At 47.3% G+C, this 24,225-nt stretch overlaps 1 protein-coding gene and 1 pseudogene across 1 annotated transcript; both read left to right on the top strand.

Moving 5' to 3' along the window:
* Positions 1–18,642: 18,642 nt before the first annotated feature.
* LOC123151464 (agamous-like MADS-box protein AGL61) lies at positions 18,643–19,914 on the top strand. Its single transcript, XM_044571169.1, has one exon. The coding sequence runs from the start codon at positions 18,722–18,724 to the stop codon at positions 19,256–19,258; it is 537 nt and encodes a 178-aa protein (XP_044427104.1). The 5' UTR covers positions 18,643–18,721; the 3' UTR covers positions 19,259–19,914.
* Positions 19,915–21,471: 1,557 nt separating this feature from the next.
* Positions 21,472–21,610, top strand: LOC123155198 (uncharacterized; annotated as a pseudogene).
* The last annotated feature ends 2,615 nt before the right edge of the window (positions 21,611–24,225 follow it).

The raw sequence follows: 24,225 nt of genomic DNA, 5'->3' as shown, positions 1-24,225 counted from the left end.
GTGCAGCCTCGGCATCCTCTGCTCGTTTGATTAAAGTGGACTTTTCAGTAGCCCAATCCGCCTGTTTCTTCCTGAAGCTCTCCTTAAGCTGCTCCATGGCGCTTAAAGCACTGGCTAATTCCTCTTTTGCTTTGGAGGTTTCAGCTTGTTGGGTTTTCAGGTTTTCTTGGAGGTCGGCTATTTGGTTTTCTTTCGTCTTCAGCTCAGCCTGCATGCAGACAATTATATGCTTCAACAAAACGGTACAAGGATTGAAGTACCAACCACATAACAAGTTATGCACTTGGCACTTGGGGGCTAATGCGTATTCGATCTTCATCTTTCAGTTGCTTACAAAGTCCCAAGATCAATACAAGTATTCAACTTGGCACGTGGGGGCTAATGGCTATTTGCTCATATATATTCTGATGCGGCAATTTCAATTACTTAAAGTACCGGTTTAACTACGCTAAGTTGAACCGGCCCTTGGGGGCTACATCAGCGAATTTCAAAGCATCAAGATTTATATTAGTAAGTCCCGGTTTGAAAGAATATTACAAACCGGCCCTTGGGGGCTAGGAGAGTCAGCAAGAATGGAAGCATACAAGCAGGAAGGAGCATATGGAAGTTACCTCATATTTATATTTCATCATATTAACCAGACCGGCTTCATAGTCGCGACTGGTATACAACCGGTTCAGATAGTCGGAATGGATATCTTGGGCATTCAGAGCAGCATAAGTCGTCAGATCAGCGTTCCACTTGCCTTTGCCAAAGGCAGCAAATTCTTCCTTGGCAGAATGTTTGGATAAAGCGACAGGGTTGCTTGGCTCAGTATGGCCAGTGCCAGTAATGACAACCTCGTCATCCTGGGTACCGCCGATTTGCACTGGGGCTGTTGGCTTGTTAGTAGGTTTTGCTGGACCGGTGGAGCTTTCAATCCGGATGGAACCTGTGGGCTGATTGACAGGACCTAAGGCATCAGTAGGTCTCTCTTCAGCAATAAGATCATCGTCTTGCTGCGATGGATCGTTGGGTATATCCTCGGGAATAGCCGCTTCAAGATTGGGTGTCTTGCCTGGTTCAAGAACGACATCTTCTTCAGCCGCTTTGTCCAGGCGGGCCTTCTTGCTTGGCCTAGGTTTGGCCCTGAGAAGAATAACAAAATCAAATACAGCATATGTTCTAAGGCGATGTACTGCAAACATCACAATAAGTATAGCTTACCCAAGCACCGTTTTGAGCGGTGGGAGCTGAGTAGCCGATGACTCGCCAGAAGATGAGTGGGAAGTAACCTGGTAATCGGAGTCAGACGGATTAAGAGGTTGACGAAAGCAGCCCGCTTTAGGACAAGCACTGACAAGCAAATTAGAGACCTCTGAATGGCGTTTCCGAACCGGACTATTCGGTAAACTGGCGGAGGTAACTACCTGGCCGATGTGCCGGGTTGTGCAACGAGCTTCGTGTTGTTGGGTCTTTATAAGAAATTTAGGATCCAAATAAGCAAGAGGATGAGAAAATTTAACTTTCCGGTTTGCCTGACGGATTTTTTGTGAAGGCAAAGTTTCTGAATCAGAAGAGAGAATAATTACCTCTGCAACATCCGCGTGGCTGGCTTCGGCATCATCCTGACAAATATCATCATCAATAAGACGCATGAAAAATAAACCAAGTGAGTCAAGCTCTACCTCAAAGTCTGGATTATCCACATCATCATCAGGGGCCGGATTAGAAGATGCAGTGGTTCTTTTCCTGTGGGCAGTCTTCTTCATAGCTTTAGTCTTTTGCCGAGTTGCTCTTTCCGGTTTGTCTGGTTTTTCTGGTTTCTCCTGCGGCAGTTTCTTGCTCCAAAACGGATCATTGCCCTGATTACACAGACACTGATATTAAACAAAGACCAGATATATCATTAACAGATTCAGCAAAAAGAAAAATCAAAGTCTTACAGCTGGCGGTTTGTTGGTGGCACAGAAGGGAAGTAGGTCGTTTCTAGCACAGACGTGTTCCGGTTCATTCAGCATCTTATTCACAGCCTCTGTGATTTCTTCATCGGTGAGCTGGATTTTGGAATGTCGTAGTGGGTCATCAACACTGCCAATATACTCGCACATCAAACTGGAGCGCTGACTAAGGGGCAGTATGCTTCAGGATATCCAACAGCGAGCGAGATCAACCCCTGTTAAATCGTTGGCCATAAAGGCTCTGAGCTTTGACAGTTGAGGAGCATATTTGCTTCTCTCCTATGCAGTCAATCTTTGTGGAAAAGGGTGTGTATTGCTGAGCCGCTCTGGACAAAAGCCAGGCAAGGGATTCTCACCAGCAGGGGAGGTGTCTTTGCAGTAGAACCATGTCTGATTCCATTCTTTGGTGTGGCTATGCAGTTTGGTGTGAGGGTATGTGACCTCTTTCCTTTTCTGAATCGCCACGCCACCCAACTCCGTATTGGAACCGTCAGTAAACTCAGTACGGCGGTTTAGATGGAAAAGGTCTCTGAACAATTCCACTGTGGGCTCCTCTTGAAAGAACGCTTCATAGAGCACTTGGAAGTGACACATATTTGTAACAGAGTTGGGGCCAGTATCTTGTGGATGGAGCTGGAAATCGGCTAAAACATCCCGGTAAAATTTAGAACCGGGCGGCTTAAAGCCCCGGGCTAAGTGATCTACGAAAACAACAACCTCTCCTTCTCGAGGTGTGGGAGGGCATTCTTTGCCATGAGCCCTCCAATGGATGGTATCTTTGCTGCCTAAAGCGCCAATCAGGACTAAATCGTCCAGTTGAGCCTCTGTGACGCGAGAAGGAACCCAATTGCACTCATACACTTGCTTGGCCATGATGGAATTTACAAGGTAGAAGATCCCGGTTCAAAAATGCATTTGATCAAGATACATTGGTATGGGCACTGTTAAACCGGAGACAGAACTATCTGAACCGGAGTTTTATGAAGCAACAAGCATCTGGCGGTTCAATAAGGGGACTAATGGCATATATCGGTTTGGAAAAAATTTCTATAAGGTTAAACCGCCTGATCTAAGCATTGCGGATGGGCAAGTATGCAGAAACAGGTTTCACAAGATTTCCTTATAGCATTGGATCTGAAGCAAGTTCAGAAAAGAGATAAATACTTAGAGGTTCAAAGGAGCAGTACCGAACCAATGAGCAAAACGTTCATATAGATCTATGGTTTTGAGATGCATAAGTGAAGGCGAAGGTCAAACAACTATCATTGCACAGAGTAAAGATTTGCGGATTCATCTAAAGATCTATCGTATGAGCAAGAGGCAGACGATGAATACTAAAGAACTGTGAAACCTTAAAACAGATCCGCAGGGGAAAGGATAGAAGGTTTATCGGAGCTGAGGAAGACGCGGAAGGTTGCCGCGATGCTCTGGTGCGCCCAGGTTGATGCAGCGGCCAAGGTTGAGGTAGAGGTCGACGGTGGCGACGGAGCTCTGAAGCCGGGCGATGCGAGGAAGACGAAGCAGAAGGGGGAGAAGGGAAAGAGAAAGGAAATGACCCTTCAGTCCTATTTATAAGGCAAAAAGACATGTGTCAGGCGCGACAATCAAGGGGCCACGAAACGGAGTTGTCGCCTCGATTTCCGCAGATATATTAAATAAAGAAGCATAATGGATATCTTCGTTATGATAGGTGACATCACTCCGGTTTACAGTAATCAGAGAAGATGACATCATGGCGGTTTACCAATTTATGAGAAGACGTTGAAGATGAAGTTTTTGTTAAAGGATTGACATGAACCCATTCAAATCAATCCGGGGCCTAATGTTGGGGATATTACTGTTGGGCGTAAACCGGCCTATCTGGGCCAGGTCAACTTCATCAGTAGTTCCAGAAGTGATAAAGCCCAAGAAGGCAGATGAGGGCCTAAGGCCCGTAGCCGGTTCAAGACTTGTAGCTGTAAACTGGAATTTGTATATAAACTTGTATTGTAAGTTAGGAATAAGGAGAGACCAACCCGGATACGAATATCGACCGGTGTTGGGACTCTGTGAACCGACGGGTGTCACCCGTGTATATAAGGGGACGACCCGGCGGCGGTTCAAGGACAACAGACAACAACTCGAGACATAGGCGAAGCTTATTTGCTCCCTAGTCATCGAAACCCCATCAATTCCATCACAACTAGACGTAGGCTTTTACCTTCATTGAAGGGGCCGAACTAGTATAAACTCTCTTGCATCCCCGTGTCCGCTTTAACCCCTTCAAGCTAACCCGTCGCGATGGCTCCACGACTAAGTCCTTTCTCTAGGACATCTGCCGTGACAAAACCATGACAGTTAGTACTCCCGATCATGAAGTTCTTAATTTTAAACAAAGGGAGGGAGAAAATCTAAAAGATGCTTGGCATAGAATTTGCAATGCTCAGAATAGATCTACTAGGAAGCAATCCACTTCCGTTCTTCTTCGCAATTTTTATGTAGGCATTACTCCTTGGAACAGATATATTCTTGATACCATTACCAGAGGGAATTTCTTGGGTATCCATACTTTTGATTCTTATAATTCTATGATAGATTTGTTTGGCCTACCACCTCTTTTGGTTAATGGAACTATTTTAACTTTGGAACATGTGATGCAAAGGCTGGAAATTATTGAAAATAAAGTTGCCTCTGGGAGTTGATTGAAAATTTGGATATAAAGATCCACAACCAAATCACCCAATATGGATCTAAGGTAGGGGTTACTCTGAAATTTTTTAAAGAAAAAGAACATATAGTTAACGAAAGAGTAGATCAAGATTCCACAAGAATTGGTAAACTTGAGGATATTATTACTAATTTAGGGTCTGCCTTTTCATCCGTTAAAAATACTCCAAACCCTCCTACTACCAATATTGCCAAATTAATGTATGTTCCTAAAAATAAGGTGAATTTTCTAGTAAGGAAAGTGCGGATCTCAAATCAATAAGTGTTCACCCCAACTTCTTCAATATCATTAAGAGACCTTTTGCTACAAATGAATTCCTTGATTTTTTTTGCCTAGGAGTTTGACCATTAATAAAAACAAGGAAACTCCCAAGGGTTATAAGTGTTCTATTGAAGAATTTCACACCAAAGATGATAATACCTAGATCTATTCTTGCTTTTATGCCTAGCTAGGGGCGTTAAACGATAGCGCTTGTTGGGAGGCAACCCAATTTTATTTTTTGTTTCTTGCTTTTTGGTTCTGTTTAGTAATAAATAATTCATCTAGCCTCTATTTAGATGTGGTTTTATGCTTTTAATTAGTGTTTGTGCCAAGTAGAACCTTTGGGAAGACTTGGGGGAAGTTTTTGCGATCTTGCTGTAAAAAACAGAAACTTTAGCACTCACGAGATTTGCTACCATTTTTTACTGGAGAGTGAGATTAGGTTGATTCTTTTTGAAGATGATTAATATACAAATTCCTCATGTCCACCAATTTATTTCAGAATTATTGGGGTTGCAAAAGTATTCGAAACCTACAGATTACTACAGACTGTTCTGTTTTTGACAGATTCTGTTTTTCGTGTGTTGTTTGCTTATTTTGATGAATCTATCGCTAGTATCGGAGGGTATGAACCATAGAGAAGTTGGAATGCAGTTTTGACATCCATTTTCCAAATTTTATAATCATAAAATGCGGCAATTGCTAACATGATTCGGACGGACTTAAGCATCGCTACGGGTGAGAAGGTCTCATCGTAGTCAACTCCTTGAACTTGCCGAAAACCTTTTGCAACAAGTCGAGCTTTGTAGACAATAATATTACCGTCAGTGTCAGTCTTTTTGTTGAAGATCCATTTATTATCTATGGCCTGCCGATCATTGGGCAAGTCAACCAAAGTCCACACTTTGTTCTCATACATGGATCCCATCTCAGATTTCATGGCCTCAGGTCATTTTGCGGAATCTGGGCTCATCATCGCTTCCTCATAGTTCGTAGGTTCGTCATGGTCAAGTAACATGACTTCCAGAATAGGATTACTATACCACCCTGATGCAGATCTTACTCTGGTTGACCTACGAGGTTCGGTAGTAACTTGATCAGAAGTTTCATGATCATCATCATTAGCTTCCTCACTTTCTGGTGTAGGAATCACTGGAACTGATTTCAGTGATGAACTACTTTCCAATAAGGAAGAAGGTACAATTACCTCGTCAAGTTCTACTTTCCTCCCACTCACTTTTTTTGAGAGAAACTCCTTCTCCAGAAAGGATCCATTCTTAGCAACGAATGTCTTGCCTTCAGATCTGTGATAGAAGGTGTACGCAACAGTCTCCTTTGGGTATCCTATGAAGACACATTTCTCCGATTTAGGTTCGAGCTTATCAGGTTGAAGCTTTTCACATAAGCATCGCAGCCCCAAACTTTAAGAAACGGCAACTTGGGTTTCTTGCCAAACCACAGTTCATAAGGTGTCGTCTCAACGAATTTAGATGGTGCGCTATTTAACGTGAATGCAGATGTCTCTAAAGCATAACCCCAAAACGATAGAGGTAAATCAGTGAGAGACATCATAGATCGCACCATATCTAATAAAGTGCAATTACGACGTTCGGACACACCATTACGTTGTGGTGTTCCAGGTGGCGTGAGTTGCGAAACTATTCCGCATTGTTTCAAATGAAGTCCAAACTCATAACTCAAATATTCACCTCCACGATCAGATCGCCAAAATTTGATTTTCTTGTTACGATGATTTTCCACTTCACTCTAAAATTCTTTGAACTTTTCAAATGTTTCATTAAGTAGATATACCCATATCTGCTCAAATCATCTGTGAAGGTGAGAAAATAACGATATCCGCCGCAAGCTTCAATGTTCATTGGACCACATACATCAGTATGTATGATCTCTAATAACTCTGTTGCTCGCTCCATTGTTCCGAAGAACAGAGTTTTAGTCATCTTGCCCATGAGGCATGGTTCGCAAGTACCGAGTGATTCATAATCAAGTGATTCCAGAAGTCCATCAGAATGGAGTTTCTTCATGCGCTTTACACCAATATGACCTAAATGGCAGTGCCACAAATAAGTTGCACTATCATTATCAACTTTGCATCTTTTGGCTTCAATACTATGAACATGTGTATCACTACTATCAAGATTTAGTAAAAATAGACCACTCATCAAGGGTGCATGACCATAAAAGATATTACTCATATAAATAGAACAACCATTATTCTCTGATTTAAATGAATAATCGTCCCGCATCAAACAAGATCCAGATATAATGTTCATGCTCAACGCTGGCACAAAATAACAATTATTTAGGTCTAAAACTAATCACGAAGGTAGATGTAGAGGTAGCGTGCCGACGGCGATCACATCGACTTTGGAACCATTTCCCACGCGCATTGTCACCTCGTCCTTAGCCAATCATCGCTTAATCAGTAGCCCCTGTTTCGAATTGCAAATGTTAGCAACTGAACTAGTATCAAATACCCAGACACTACTGCGAGAATTAGTAAGGTACACATCAATAACATGTATATCAAATATACCTTTCACTTTGCCATCCTTCTTCTCCGCCAAATACTTGGGGCACTTCCGCTTCCAGTGACCAGTTCCTTTGCAGTAGAAGCACACAGTCTCATGCTTAGGTCCAGACTTGGGTTTCTTCACTTGAGCAGCAACTGGCTTGCTGTTCTTCTTGAAGTTCTCCTTCTTCCCTTTACCCTTTTTCTTGAAACTGGTTGTCTTGTTGACCATCAACACTTGATGCTCCTTCTTGATTTCTACCTCCGCAGCCTTTAGCATTGCGAAGAGCTCAGGAATCGTCTTACCCATCCCTTGCATATTATAGTTCATCACGAAGCTCTTGTAGCTTGGTGACAGCGATTGGAGAACTCTGTCAATGACACTATCATCGGGAAGATTAACTCCCAGCTGAGTCAAATGGTTGTGATAACTAGACATTCTGAGTATATGCTCACTGACAGAACTATTCTCCTCCATTTTGCAGCTGTAGAACTTATTGGAGACTTCATATCTCTCAATCCGGATATTTGCTTGAAATATTGACTTCAACTCCTGGAACATCTCATATGCTCCATGACATTCAAAATGTCGTTGAAGTCCCGGTTCTAAGCCGTAAAGCATGGCACACTGAACTATCGAGTAGTCATCAGCTTTGCTCTGTCAGGTGTTCACAACATCTGGCGTTGCTCCTGCAGCGGGTTTGTCACCTAGCGATGCTTTCAGGATGTAATTCTTCTGTGCAGTAATGAGGATAATCCTCAAGTTATGGACCTAGTCTGTGTAGTTGCTACCATCATCTTTCAACTTAGCTTTCTCTAGGAACGCATTAAAATTCAACGGAACAACAGCACGGGCCATCTATCTACAACAACATAGACATGCAAAATACTATCAGGTACAAAGTTCATGATAAATTAAAGTTCAATTAATCAAATTACTTAAGAACTCCCACTTAGATAGACATCTCTCTAATCATCTAAGTGATCATGTGATCCATATCAACTAAATCATGTCCGATCATCACGTGAGATGGAGTAGTTTTCAATGGTGAACATCACTATGTTGATCATATCTACTATATGATTCACGCTCGACCTTTCGGTCTCAGTGTTCCGAGGCCATATTTGCATATGCTAGGCTCGTCAAGTTTAACCCGAGTATTCTGCGTGTGCAAAACTGGCTTGCACCCGTTGTATGTGAACGTAGAGCTTATCACACCCGATCATCACGTGGTGTCTCAGCACGACGAACTGTAGCAACGGTGCATACTCAGGGAGAACACTTATACCTTGAAATTTAGTGAGAGCTCATATTATAATGCTACCATTGAACTAAGCAAAATAAGATGCATAAAGGATAAACATCACATGCAATCAATATAAGTGATATGATATGGCCATCATCATCTTGTGCCTTCAATCTCCATCTCCAAAGCACCATCATGATCACCATCGTCACCGGCTTGACACCTTGATCTCCATCGAAGCATCATTGTCATCTCGCCAACTATTGCTTCTACGACTATCGCTACCGCTTAGTGATAAAGTAAAGCAATTACATGGCGATTGCATTTCATACAATAAAGCAACAACCATATGGCTCCTGCCAGTTGCCGATAACTGTGTTACAAAACATGACCATCTCATACAATAAAATATAGCATCATGTCTTGACCATATCACATCACAACATGCCCTGCAAAAACAAGTTAGATGTCCTCTACTTTGTTGTTGCAAGTTTTACGTGGCTGCTACGGGCTAAGCAAGAACCGTTCTTACCTACACATCAAAAACCACAACATGGTATAGTGATTGCTTTTTTATCTTCAGAAAGAACCATGTTCATTGAATCCGATTCAACTAAAACTGGAGAAACACACACCCACTAGCCACTTGTGTGCGAAGCACGTCGATAGAACCAGTCTCGCGTAAGTGTACGCGTAATGTCGGTCTGAGCCACTTCATCCAACAATGCCATTGAATCAAGAATCAACTAGTGACGGCAAGCAATTTGTATATACCCACGCCCACAACTCCTTTGTGTTCTACTCATGCATATAACATCTACGCATAAACCTGGCTCGGATGCCACTGTTGGGGAACGCAGTAATTTCAAAAAAAATCCTACGCACACGCAAGATCGTGGTGATGCATAGCAACAAGAGGGGAGAGTGTTGTCTACGTACCCTCGTAGACCATAAGCGGAAGCGTTATGACAACGCGGTTGATTTAGTCGTACGTCTTCACGATCGACCAATCCTAGTACCGAAGGTACGACACCTCTGCGATCTGCACACGTTCGGCTCGGTGACGTCCCACAAACTCATGATCCAGCAGAGTGTCGAGGGATAGCTTCGTCAGCACGACGACGTGATGACGGTGATGATGATGCTACCGAAACAGGGCTTCGCCTAAGCACCGCTACGATATGACCGAGGTGGATTATGGTGGAGGGGGCACCGCACACGGCTAAAAGATCAATGATCAACTTGTGTGTCTATGGGGTGCCCCCCTCCCCCGTATATAAAGGAATGGAGGAGGGGGAGGGCCGACCCTCTACTATGGCACGCCCTGGGGAGTCCTACTCCCACCGGGAGTAGGATTCCCCCCTTCCATGTAGTAGGAGTAGGAGAGAAGGAAAGGGGATAGAGAAGAAAAGGAAGGAGGGGCGCCGACCCTCCCCCTAGTCCAATTTGGACTAGGCCTTGGGGGCGCGTCGCCTGCCCTAGGCAGCCCCTCCCTCTCTCTCCCCTAAAGCCCATTACGGCCCATATACTCCTCGGGGGGGTTCCGGTAACCCCCGGTACTCCGGTTAATGCCCGAACTCACCCGGGACCATTCCGATGTCCAAACATAGTCATCCAATATATCGATATTTATGTCTCGACCATTTCGAAACTCCTCGTCATGTCCGTGATCATATCCGGGACTCCGAACAACCTTCGATACATCAAAACATATAAACTCATAATACCGATCGTCACCGAACGTTAAGCGTGCGGACCCTACGGGTTCGAGAACTATGTAGACATGACCGAGACACATCTTTGGTCAATAACCAATAGCGGAACCTAGATGTTCATATTGGCTCCCACATATTCTACGAAGATCTTTATCAGTCAAACCGCATAACGATATACGTTGTTCCCTTTGTCATCGATATGTTACTTGCCCAAGATTCGATCGTCGGTATCTCAATACCTAGTTCAATCTCGTTACCGACAAGTCTCTTTACTCATTCTGTAATGCGACATCCCGTAACTAACTCATTAGCTACATTGCTTGCAAGGCTTATAGTGATGTACATTATCGAGAGGGCCCAGACATACCTTTCCGACAATCGGAGTGACAAATCCTAATCTTGATCTATGCCAACTCAACAAACACCATCGGAGACACCTGTAGAGCACCTTTATTATCACCCAGTTACGTTGTGATGTTTGGTAGCACACAAAGTGTTCCTCCGGTATTCGGGAGTTGCATGATCCCATAGTCATAGAAACATGTATAAGTTATGGAGAAAGCAATAGCAACAAACTAAACGATCATCGTGCTAAGCTAACGGATGGGTCAAGTCAATCACATCATTCTCTAATGATGTGATCCCATTAATCAAATGACAACTCATGTCTATGGTTAGGAAACATAACCATCATTGATTCAACGAGCTAGTTAAGTAGAGGCATACTAGTGACATTTTGTTTGTCTATGTATTCACACATGTACTAAGTTTCCGGTTAATACAATTCTAGCATGAATAATAAACATTTATCATGATATAAAGAAATATAAATCACAACTTTATTATTGCCTCTAGGGCATATTTCCTTCATATCACGCACTGCTCGGGCGAACTGCATTTGCTCGATTCAATGCGGTGCCACACTACGCTTATCTCAAACTCAAGATGCCTGGACCACGCGGTGTCATAACAGTCAACAGAAACACTGAACGCTCCCTCCATACCGAGGAGCACACCACGGCCCTAGCAGCGGAAGTACAAAGCAGCCTTATCAAGCAGAACTTTAATTCAGCGGTCAAGCTCCCGGACACTGTCAAACGAGTCCGAACGACTCCACAGCTGGACAGTCCAGCTCGTCAGGAGCTCGACTAGCAATTCGGCCTCCGTCTCAGTCCCGACCAAATGGAGGCGTACGTACCGCGCGTACATAACTACGCACTCAAAATACCATGGGCATAGACGAAGGCATAACTCGATTGTGGTCCATAATAGCTCGACCTTCCCCGGACAAACATACTTTACCTTTTATTTATTTTCCTTTTCTTTTCCACAGGCCCCTCACGACGGCCCGATCACCAATCCTTACGAAGGATGGATATACCAAGGTGGCAAGCAGCATGGATGTGTGGCGGAATCTCTAGTTGGTCTTCTTAACGATCACTCTACCTATTTTCAGGACCCGCACGCGGCTCCCCCTCGGTCTTGGCATGTTAAATCGCCATGTTGCTTATTGCACCATTTTTACAAATACGCTTCAACGTATTAATCAAATTATAATGGAAATAGTTTGCGGCCCAACTTACGTGGCACTTGCTTACTACTTCATTTTCGCTATTTTTATCGAGTGCGCCCATACAATTTGGTAGGCTTTAATTCGCCAGGGGCTTCATTGCGCCCCATACTACGACAACAAAGTCCGAACACTTTTACAGTATAGTTCGGTACTCCAAATTTAGCATTATATGCATCGGCTCCGAATCATGTCTTTAGTCAATAGTTGGGTTGCCCGGCTCCTGTGCTTGCTACCTTACGTTTCGTCCTATCAGCTAGGATAGTAAAGGGAGAACTACTACAATTGTGTTTCTGGTTTATCCGGATTAACACCTCAGTAGAGAAAGCCGAAAACTGAATGTCATGATGCGGCGAGAGCTGGTCAGCTATTCGGAGGTTAAAATCTTTTGCGATTTTTTCCGCATTATGCGACGGATCGGCCTCCACCCGATTAGGTGTCTATAGCACCCTAGTCTGGATTAACGAATACTAACTAGGGGCTGCACCTACATTTCTATTGTCAAACTCCTATGGCTAAGTGAGGGTGATAAAGCCACATAGTCCGATTGCCTGGTTCGTTGCGCTAAACACCTCCTTCAAGGACCAAACTCTTGGATCAAGAGTGTTTAGGTTCCAACCCGAACACCCCCATACTACCTACGTGGGGGCTGAAGCCAACGACTGGCCAACTCTCAGATTTAATAAAACGGTCGCACAGGAGGCAAAATTTTAAACAAACAACAAGCATTATATTACATATCATCTTTGTTTCATAATAAAGGACAGGATAACATGAATGTCTTCATTCAAAGATAATGTCTTTTGTGCACTGGCCCTCTACAATGCGGGGTCCCTTCAAGACATCATCAAAATACCGCTAGGGCGTGCGGTGCTCCTTGCCCGCGGGCAGTCCCTCGGTCGCGAGCTTGACGACGTCTATCTCCGCCCACTGCACCTTGTCACGGGCGAAGGCCATCCGCGCACCTTCAATGCAGATCGACCGCTTTATGGCATCAAGCTAAGGGCAGGCATCGACTAGCCGCTTCACGAGCCCGAAGTAGCTGCTGGGTATGGCTTCGGCAGGCCACAGACGGATTATCAAATCCTTCATGGCCGATTCGGCCACCCTATGCAGTTCGGTCAGCTGCTTCAGCTGATCACTAAAGGGCACCGGATGCTCTGGCGCAAGGTATTGCGATTAGAACAGCTTCTCCATTGAGCTCCCCTCTTCGGCTCGGAAGAACTCCGCAGCATCAGTCACACTGCGCGGCAGATCCGCAAACGCTCCTGGAGAACTCCAAATCCGGGTCAGTAAGAGGTACCTTTTCTTCACATATTTGCTCTGCATAATAAAGGCCTTACCCGCCGTGATTTTTCTGGCCTCCTGGATTTCCTGGAGGGCGCCCTGGGCTTCAACCCGAGCCTCTTGTGCGCTTTGGTGGGCCTTAGCAAGTTCGGACTCCTGGTCCACAATCTTGCGCTCCAAGGACTCGCATTTCTTTTACAGCGTCCTGAAGCTCCTGCTGGACCTCCCCAACCCTTGCCTCGTGTTTTTCGCGGACGGCTTGTTCATTTGCCGCTCTCTTCTGGGCCTCGGCTAGCGTGCTCTTGAGGGTCTCCACCTCGGTCGCAGCCTTTGCGAAATATCATGATAACATGATCAACACAAACAATTCACATCTTTCTAAGATCTGAATAGGCCATTTCATACCTTGCTCGTCCTCTAGTTGTTTTTTCACATGGCCGAGCTCTTCCTCGGCCCGCTCCAAACTCTGCTTCAGTTTGGAGACTTCGGTAGAATGGGAGGTCGCAGCCAGCATCGACGCCTGCTTATTCACATAAACATGTCTGGTTAGTCTCCTGCAAAAATTATTTGACCCTCTGTCCGGCTTGTCTTTTCAAGCACCGGACAGAGTCTTAGGGGCTATTGTCTATACTATGACATCATTTCTGCATAATTACGTTGCATACCTCAAAGCCTGTTAGAAGGCTGGTGCAGGCTTCGGTCAGTCTGCTCTTAACAGACTGAACCCTCTCAACCACCGTACCCATAAGGATACGGTGTTCCTCAACAATGGAAGCTCTTTGCAGCACTTCCAGTAGAGTACTGGTGCCTCTGGATGGACAGAGGTCACCGGTGGAATAGGCGCACCTCCTTCTTTCGAAGGAGGCTGCTTGCATGATTCCGGAGCTGTATGGGCCTCCAGAATAGTATTCGGCTGGGGGCGGATTGGATATGGCCCCCATCGCCGGTATTCAGGGGGATTTGCTACCCCATGTGTCCGGCGGCCGAGGTATCACCCTCTGGCGCCGCCCTGACGGCCTCCTGTACCTCTCCCTGGCCTGGGAAGGTCCTTCGGGACAACACCTCGACGTCGTCTGTAGCCTTGGGAGAGGAGGCCGCCGGAAGTGACACGTTGTCCATTGCCTTTGGATCCAGGGAATTCCCCGAAGATGAGGATCACTGGGGGCAGGCGTGGGCCGGACTGCGGCGTATAATTTGACATATTAAAACCATGAAAATAAAGAAGTGGGATATATGTGTGTATAAGTGCCCTTGAGTACTTGCGATTCGGCCAGGGGCTTCTCCCTGGGGCGCCACTCGGAGCTGCTATCAATGTCCAACGTGGAGTTATCCGCGAGGGAGACCCTCCCCTTCTTGGACGCCTCTGCCTCTAGATCCATGGAGGCAGTCCTTTTCTTTCTTTCCCCCTTAAGGGGGAGAGTAGCTTTGCTCCTCCTCCTCCTCGTCCTTGGTGGCGGGGGAGGAGTGGGTTTCGGCGTCTCCAAACGTCACGTCCGAAGTGCCTTTATGGTGAAGGCCGCCTCTTCCCGTCTGGCCCTTCTTCTGGGCCTTCTTCTCTGGCGCCTGGTAGGGCGACGAAACCAGCATCTTCGTCAGAAGTGGGATTGCTGGGTTTTCTAGTAACGGAGCCGGACACTGGATCCGCTCCGCCTTACTTGTCCAGCCCTGGAAAGACACATGGGGAAGCTTAGACATCTCCCTTGAATGTATGGGTGAAGGATATACCTTGAAATATGAAAAACTTACCGGACTGGAAGGATGGGTCAGGTTGTACCCACGGTCCTCGGTCGTCTTCGGCCACGTCTCATTGGCCTTAAACAACACCTTCTAGATGCCTTCGTGTGTGATGCCGAAGAACTGTTGCAAGGTCTGGTGCTTGGCCGGATCGAACTCCCACAAATTGCAAGTCCGGCTTTGGCAAGGAAGGATCCGGCGAAAAAGCATCACCTGGATCACATTGAGAAGCTTGATGTTCTTGTCCACCATGCTCTTGATGCGCGTCTGCAACATGGACACCTCGTCCAACGACACCCAGTCCATGCCCTTTTCTAGACAGGAGGTGAGCCGCATTGGGGCCCTGGACTTGAATTCGGGAGCCGCGGCCTAGGTGGTGTCGCGGGGCTCTGTGACGTAGAACCACTGCTTATGCCACCCTTTCACGGTCTCCATAAAGGTGCCTTTGGGCCATGAGACGTTGGACATCTTGCTCACCATAGCGCCTCCGCACTCTGCGTGTTGACCGCCCACCACCTTCGGCTTCACATTGAAGGTCTTCAGCCACAATCCGAAGTGGGGTGGGATGCGGAGGAAGGCCTCGCGTACGACAATGAATGCCGAGATGTTGAGGAAGGAGTTTGGGGCCAGATCATGGAAATCTAGCCCGTAGTAGAACATGAGTCCGCGAACGAATGGGTGGAGAGGAAATCCCAGCCCACGGACGAAGTGGGGTATGAATACCACCCTCTCATGAGGCTCCGGGGTGGGGACGATCTGCCCCTTGCCCGGAAGCCGGTGGGCGATTTCTTGGGCCAAGTATCCCGCCTCCCGGAGCTTCGTGATGTCCTTCTCCGTGACGGAGGAGGCCATCCACTTGTCCTGCGCTCCAGATCCGAACATGGTCGGAGTGCTTTTTTGGAGATGGAAAGGATGGAAGTTTGGGCACTGGAGCTCGAGAACGGATGGGCAGAGAGGAAGAAGGTGTGGGTGAAAGCATGAATCCTTATCTCTTTATAAACGCAGCGAATATCAAGCGCCTCCCCATTTGCCTTAAAACTCGCATGTTCCCCAAGGGTCGTGCGAACGGCGCGGTTGGATTACTCACGCCCGTATTGATGAGGATCGCGCAATAAGGGGACACGATCTCTGCTTTGACAAGACGTGCCAATGAAAACCGCATCTCGAAACGTGGAGCGGGAGGCTAAAAATGGTTCGAAATAATGACCGGGCGGAGACGTGGCGTCTCGCTACAAAAGTTGTCAGTAGATGGGACTCATGAAATATTATACTCTCTACGGTTGTGTGTGGTACTTGTTTTGCAGAGCCTGGCACGTTTTCTGTGTTCGAGGACTACTTTAAAGTATTCAAAGGAGGAACCCGCCTTGCAATGCCGAAGACAATCTGCACGCCGGACACATTGTCATTGAAGCCTAGTTCAGGGGCTACTGAGGGAGTCCTGAATTAAGGGGTCCTCGGGCGTCCGGACTATGTGACGTGGGCTGGACTGATGGGACGTGAAGATACAAGACATAAGACTTCCTCCCGTGTCCGGATGAGACTCTCCTTTACGTGGAAGGCAAGCTTGGCTTTCGGATATGAAGATTCTTTCCTCTGTAAACCGACTTTGTACAACCCTAGGCCCCTCTGGTGTCTATATAAACCGGAGGGTTTAGTCCGTAGAGGCAATCACAATCATACAGGCTAGACATCTAGGGTTTAGCCATTACGATCTCGTGGTAGATTAACTCTTGTAATCTTAATATTCATCAAGATCAATCAAGCAGGAAGTAGGGTATTACCTCCGTCAAGAGGGCCCGAACCTGGGTAAACGTTGTGTCCCCCGTCTCCTGTTACCATCGATTTTAGACGCATAGTTCGGAACCCCCTAACCGAGATTCATCGGTTTTGACACCAACAAGAGGGCTTATAACCCACTGTTGTACTTACTCCTCTGTCGTATATCATGGTCTCTCCTAAAAAATAGATCATGGTCTATTTTTTTAAAGAAAATTGATAATTTTATGCTATTAACACTATGCCATAATTGAATGAATAGATCGGAAGTTCTCAAAAAAAATATAACTCTACACAGGCCAATGTGTGCGAAAGAACAAAAAAAGCTTGTCTACTTGAGTGACCTTCAATAAAAAAAATTATGGGCACCGCTAGGCGTCGGCGCACCGGCCGAATGTTTCGGCCGGTCTGCTCCCAGCCGCCCGATCTGCTGTGCAACACCGTCAGATCCGAGCTCCTCTGCTATTTTTTTTACCTTGTCCTCGTCTCTCCGAGCGCTCGCCGTGCCGATCGCCCATCGGGGCCGCCCCACGCTCCGGCACTCAGCTCGCCCTGGCCGCTCGCCGCCCCGGCCGCCGGTTGGAGCTGACCGCTTGCTGTCTCAGCCGCCCGTCGGAGCGCCATGAATGCAGCTCCGCGACTCAGCTCGTCCAGTCTGCTCGCCGCCCCGACCGCCCGTCGGAGTCGCCCTGCGCTTCGGGACTCAGCTCGCCCCGACCGCTCGCTGCCCCCGCTGCTCATCGGAGTGCCATGGATGCAGCTCCGCCTCACCGATGATTGGTTCCAGTAAAAAAACAGAGATGCCCCGTGGTAGCATTTTCCCGTGTCGGTCGTAGCAAATGAAGACAACGGTTGTAGCAAAAAAATCCATCGGCGTCGCCATTGTAGCAAAAATGTTAATCGGATGTAGCAAAACACAGCGCCAATGGTAGCAAAAAACGAGGATGTTGCAACAAAAATGTCGTCCTCGTCGTCGCCGGTCACACCTCAGTCGTAAAAAAGCACCATGGCCGCATGAATGGATGTAGCAAATACACAGAGGGTAGTAGCAAAAAATTGACACGGTTGTAGCTTTTATCTCAATGGTTGAAGCTTTTCCCCTCTACGATGGAAGCATTTTTGTAAAAGACTGAAATTTTTTTCTTTTTGAGCAGCGTCTGGGTGAAAGCTTTTCTCTATCGTTCGGTTGAAGCTTTTTTCATCAAAGGTTGTAGCGTTTTATATAGACGGGTGCAGCTTTCCTCGATAGCACTGATCGCTTACAGCTTTCTGTATATACGGTTGAAGCATTTTTAATCTTGGGTTGAGGCTTTCCTGTCAACGGTTGCAGCACTCGCCAGCCTCCCGAGCTATCGCGCATCTCTGATTGAAGCAAAAAATACCATCGGTTCCAGCAAAAAATCTCTATGGTAGTAGCAAAAGCAAAACACGGTTGTAGCAAAAAAATGGTCATCCGTCGTCTCGTCGTGACGTCGAGGTTCCAGCAAATTTGCGCCGCGGGGTGCAGTCCTGCCATGACTGGTTGCAGCTCCGGCGTGGCCGGTCCGGCGAGGTAGGGAGAGCTTCGATGCACGCGGATCCATGCGAATCTGGTCGAGGGCGGCCAGATCTGCTGAACGGCGGCGCGCCTAGGAGGCCTGCGGCGCGGGGTGATGCGTTGACCATGGCAGCGGGGAGAGAGAAAGAGAGAGATGCGTGAGAGGAAGAAAAGAGAAAAGGAAGGAGGACTAGTCGTCTCGGGTCCATCACGCCACGTGATTGCTCGTGAGTGGGTTGCATCGCGCGCGCGTGGATTGGACCGGCCGAATATTCGGCCGGTGCCCCGGTCCCAAACGTTTCCCAAAAATTATTTCCTTTTCTTAAGTTGCCAAGAAGTTTACAAAAAGTGCCATTCCCAGTTCATACCCCAAAGCAAAGCAAGTAGTACAGTACTAGCATCACCGCCGAAGCAATGGCGACGGCGAAGGGCACCGTGCGGCGGCGGCAGGACGGGGATCGCACCCGGGAAAACCTGCAAAACAGGATCAGGTACCGTCGCGACAGGCTCGTCCAGGACGCCTGGGAGATCTCCGAGCTCTTCGCGCCCCACCTCGCCATCCTCGCCTTCCCCGCCTCTGGCAAAGCCAAACCCCTCCTCTTCGGCAACCCCACCCTCGAGTCCGTCCTCCGCAACGTCGTTGTCGACGCCGACGTAGGGGCGGAGACGGCGGAGGAGGCCGCGGCGCGCGTGGCTGCGATGAGGCGTGAGGCGGGGTGGATCGGAGCGCGGGTCGCGCAGGAGCAGGCGCGGCTGCGCGCCGTCGCGGAGAAGGTCAAGGCGGCGCAGGAGGAACAGGGGAGGGCGCACTGGTGGGAGGTGGATGTGGACGCGCTCGGGGAGGCGGAGCTGCCAGAGTTCGCCGCGGCGCTCGATGCTCTCAGAGCCGACGTCCTCCGCCGCCTCGCCATGCTGGCCGAAGACCGGAAGCCACCGCAGTGGCAGTGGTAGTGGCTTCGCCGTGGGGATCGGCCACGGGTTCGTTCACTACATCAGGTTATTGCTTTCCTAATCAGGGCATTGTTCGGGATTGGGATAGCAGTACGTAGCTGCATATAGCAATATGATACGTACAACTTTAGCTTGAATTTTTGTGTTCATTGCTCGGAAAATCTTTTGGATGATTGAATTGGGATATATGCAAAATCAGGAATAACGTGGTAGAACAAATTGTTGCTCCCTAGAGTATGGTTTTATCCTGATTTTTTGCTGATGCGTCTGATCTGAAGGTACAAGTATATAGTTCAGAGTGTCCTGATCTGCAGTTCAGAAACTATTGTTGAAATTTTGTTTTTTTGGTCCTGGCACTTTGTTCAGATTTCAGAGTGTTTGCACGTCTCAATTGACATCTAGGAACAAGGAACAATGAACAAGTGCTATACTTGTTACTGTTAGTTAGTCAAAATAATTATGCAAGGTGCAAGGGTAGTTAACATGTGGCCGATGATAGATGCTCCACTAAGTATTTGTCAACTAAGTTTCCTGTTAACAATGCTCCATTGCTCCCAGGTGTCATAGTTGTGATAGAAGCTTCATAGCGTTTGGTTGCGTTTGAAATGAAATTAACACATATAGTGCTTAGTGCCTAGTATGAAGCCATGTATAATGTCTATGCTGATAGTGACATATGGTGCTTAAAGAGAGATGATATAGCCGCAGTACAAGCATCTAAACTTGTCTACTCCAATAATGCAACCTTCTCTTTGTAGGGGATTAAATGATTTTAGTATCTGTGCATCAGTGCTAGTTACTATCCATAACCATTTGTAAATTGCCGGAGCGTAATCAAGCATGTATTTAGCAAGCACATTTGCTATCTTAGGATAAGCACCTGCCTCAAGTCTCCCCAAAAGGCCAAAATTCTTCATGTGTACCGTTGTTCTCCTTCTATCTTTCGTGCTGCTATCGTCGAAGTCTCGTGACATTTGTTTCGTCACCTCGGTCGCGATGGATCGCGCACTGGTTGCTGCCATTGTTGAAGTATCTGTACTGCCGTTTGAAGTTGGTGCAGAGGCAGAACCTTGAAGACCATCACCAATTCGCATCACAATATTTCGAAACAGAAAGTGAGTTTCACTTGATTTTTTTCTTTTTCTTTTTTGGCGGGGAGAGTTTCACTTGATTTGTTTTGGAGTTTCTACTACATTTAGTTCATTGCTCATGTATGATGTTATTCGCAAATTAACTGAATGCATGCCAGTTAGTTCCTTCCACTATTGCCTGATATCTGCACTCTGCAGTGCACAATCTCATGACTATCTAGCGTTTTGGAGCTTCTGTCCAATGCCTATTGCAATGAAAATTTACGCTGTGTAGGAGCAGAAGGCACTCAACCTCCAAACTGAAGGTGCAAGTAACAGGATATATAGATTTTACTCCTGAATGTATTAGAATATTTGTATGCGTATTATGGTGCAAGTATAAACCGTATATACGCTGCAGGGCCGGTGCGGCATGTTTATCTTTGTGTAACTTGATTGGTAGGTTGTTGGAGAATCTCTATCTTGTATAGTTAACTTGGAGATCAATCCAACAACCTAACCAACTAAATCCTTGTAAACCCTAGCCGCATTGTGGCCTATATATAACACGCAACGCGTCCCTGCTAGGCATACGCTTAACGCAATCTTATATGGTATTCAGAGCCTCCTTCTCTAGCACATCGCGCAACCATGGCCTCCTCAAGCTCCGCCATCACCACACCAGCCCTCATCCCAATCCACCAGCCCTCATCCCAATCGCCGATTGCCTTCATCGCTCCAACTTCCTGGTGTGGCGCGCGCAGGCCATGGCAGCTATCCGGGGCGCGCAGCTCGTCTCCTACCTCGACCCTGAGAGGGAGCTGCCAGCCCGGAAGCTCACGGACAAGGACGGCAAGCCCACCAATGTGCCCAATCCGGCGTACGACATCGACAGGGCCCGTGACTCCCAGGTGCTGAGTTTCATCTTTAATTCAATCTCAGCACCAGTGATGATCCAGGTTGCACACTGCAACACGGCGGCCAAAGCTTGGGTCGCCATCACGGAGATCTTTATCTCCCAGACTCAAGCGCATATCGTCAACACCAGAATCGCTCTCCATGACGAAGAAGGGCAACTCGACAGCGGCCGAGTACTTCGGCCGCATGAAAGCGCTCGGCGATGAGATGGCATCTGTAGGAAAGCCTCTCACCGACGACGACATGGTGTCCTACATCCTTGCGGGGCTCGATTTCGACTACATGTCGTTCGTCTCCACCATCTGCGCCCGAACTGAATCCATCAAGGTGAGCGAGCTTTACTCGCAGCTCATTAACTTTGAAAGCGGGCTGGCTATGTTTGAGGGCGACGGCCAGTCGTCCCACTCCTCTGCCAACGCCGTCTCACACGACGGACGTGGCGGACCCAACCGCGGTGGTGGCCGCGGTGGCAATGGTGGTCGCTATGGAGGCGACCGAGGAAACGGAGGCGGTGGCCGCGGCAACGGAGGGGAAGGTCGCAATGATCTTCTGGAAGTCTTCTGTCAAATCTGCACCAAGCCGAACCACACCGCCATGGAGTGCTACCGCCGCTTCAACATCTCCTTCAACAAAGAGAAGAGCGCGGCGGCCGTCAACACCAACCACGCCAACTCCCAATCCTCCTACGGAGTGGATACCAACTGGTATGTGGACTCTGGAGCGCCAGATCACATCACCAGCGAGCTCGGCAAGCTCACCGTCCGGGACAAGTACAACGGGCATGATCAAGTAAACATGCCCAACGGCGCAGGTATGAAGATTGCTCATATAGGTCATGCTTATGTTCGTACCCCTTCCCGCAATCTCCATCTCAAAAATATCCTGCATGTACCAAATGCCACCAAGAACTTGATCTTTGCTCATCGGCTATCCTATGAAAATCATGTTTTTCTTGAAACTCACCCTCACTTTTTCTGTGTCAAGGACAAGGCAACGAAGAAAACCCTCCTCCGCGGCAGGTGTAGAAACGGGCTCTATCCCCTATCATCATCTCCCGTAAGCTCGGGCAGGCATGCACTTGGCGCCACCAAGATCTCATCATCACGGTGGCACAATCGTTTAGGTCATCCATCTTCGACGATCGTTCAGCATGTTCTTAAGCACAATAATATTTCCTTTTCATAATCAGGGTGTGTGTGATGCTTGCCAACAAGGCAAGAGCCATCAACTACCCTATCCGAGTTCTAGTAGTGTTTTCAATGCTCCTTTAGAGCTAGTTTTTTCTGATGTATGGGGGCCTGCCCGAGATTCAATCAATAAGAAAAACTATTATGTGAGTTTCATAGATGATTTCAGTAAGTTCACTTGGATCTACATTCTCAAACATAGATCAGAAGTGTTCAAAGTTTTCCATGAGTTTCAAGTACTTGTTGAACGTCTTTTTGACCGAAAAATCATTACTATGCAAACGGACTGGGGAGGCGAGTATGAGTGCCTAAACTCCTTTTTCCGTCAGATAGGCATCACAAACCATGTGTCATGTCCTCATGCCCATCAACAGAATGGGTCAGCCGAGAGAAAACACCGCCACATTGTAGATGTAGGCCTCTCGCTTTTGGCTCATGCTTCCATGCCCTTGAAATTTTGGGACGAAACGCTGCCACTTATCTCATAAACCGCACTCCTAATAAGGTGATCAACCTTGAAACTCCCTTAGAAAAGTTGTTCCATGAAAAAAACAAATTATCATGCTCTACGCACTTTTGGCTGTGCTTGCTGACCAAATCTCCGTCCCTTCAACTCTAGAAAGCTAGAATTTCGCTCAACGCAATGCGTTTTTCTTGGCTACAGCAATCTTCACAAAGGTTTTAAATGTCTTGATATACAAGCAGGACGGATGTATATTTCTCGTGATGTCATCTTTGATGAATCGGTTTTTCCCTTTGCTGCTTTAAATCCAAACGCCGGAACTCCTCTTCGCTCCAAAGTTCTCCTCCTTCCTGAAGCCATGCCCTCTGAACCTCTTGATCATGGGGATGAACAAACAGCTGATCCATCGGGTGATCTTCATAAAAATTCTGCTGTTAATTTTGGTGGAAATCCGGTCGTTTTTCATGATTTTATGCAACAGACAGGCGCGGAACACCATACAAATTCAGGTGCTGCAGCGGATCTTGACAGCGGCGATCCCGGGGTTGATTCCCCCTCGTCTGGCGCACCTATCAGTAGCAGTGGCGGCGTATCCGCCTCGGGAGGAGGCGAGCCACCAGCGACGCCCCACACGTCCAGCCAGGGGCCCGCAGGCGGGGGCCCGGAAGCGCACTCCGCGCCCGACCAGTCAAGCGTGTCTGTCTCGAACCGTCAGGTGGCGCGGTTCCTGCACGCGGTCGGGCCGACCAGCCGGGTGCCTCACAAGCAGGGGGCAGCATCCGCCTCGGCCCTCTCACCGGCCAATCAGGCGCGTCGCATGAGGCTGACAGCATCCGCATCGGATCGGATGCATCCGGATCAGCTGCTCCAGCGCCTGGAACGAGGACGGATGGATCTTCTGCGGATGATGGTTCTGTGGTTATTCCTGCACCAACATAGAGGACAACAAGATCACAATACGGTATTTCGACACCAAAAATACGTACAGATGGTACAGTGAGGTATGATAAGGTGTGATTTGTTGGTCTTACCACCACTGGAGAACCACATAACTTGATAGAAGCTTTAGAACATAAAGACTAGAAAAATGCAATGGATGAGGAATATAATGTTCTTATGAAAAACAGAACATGGCATTTAGTTCCTCCAGCAAAAGGTAGAAATATAATTGATTGTAAATGGGTCTATAGAATCAAAAGAAGAGCAAATGGAGAAATAGATAGATACAAAGCAAGACTAGTTGCAAAGGGTTTTAAGCAAAGGTATGGGATAGATTATGAAGATACCTTCAGCCCAGTTGTGAAAGCAGCTACTGTCAGACTTGTTCTC

Source organism: Triticum aestivum, chromosome 7A (assembly GCF_018294505.1).
Source record: "Triticum aestivum cultivar Chinese Spring chromosome 7A, IWGSC CS RefSeq v2.1, whole genome shotgun sequence".
NCBI lineage: Eukaryota > Viridiplantae > Streptophyta > Magnoliopsida > Poales > Poaceae > Triticum > Triticum aestivum.
This window is presented reverse-complemented; position numbering and strand designations above follow the sequence as displayed.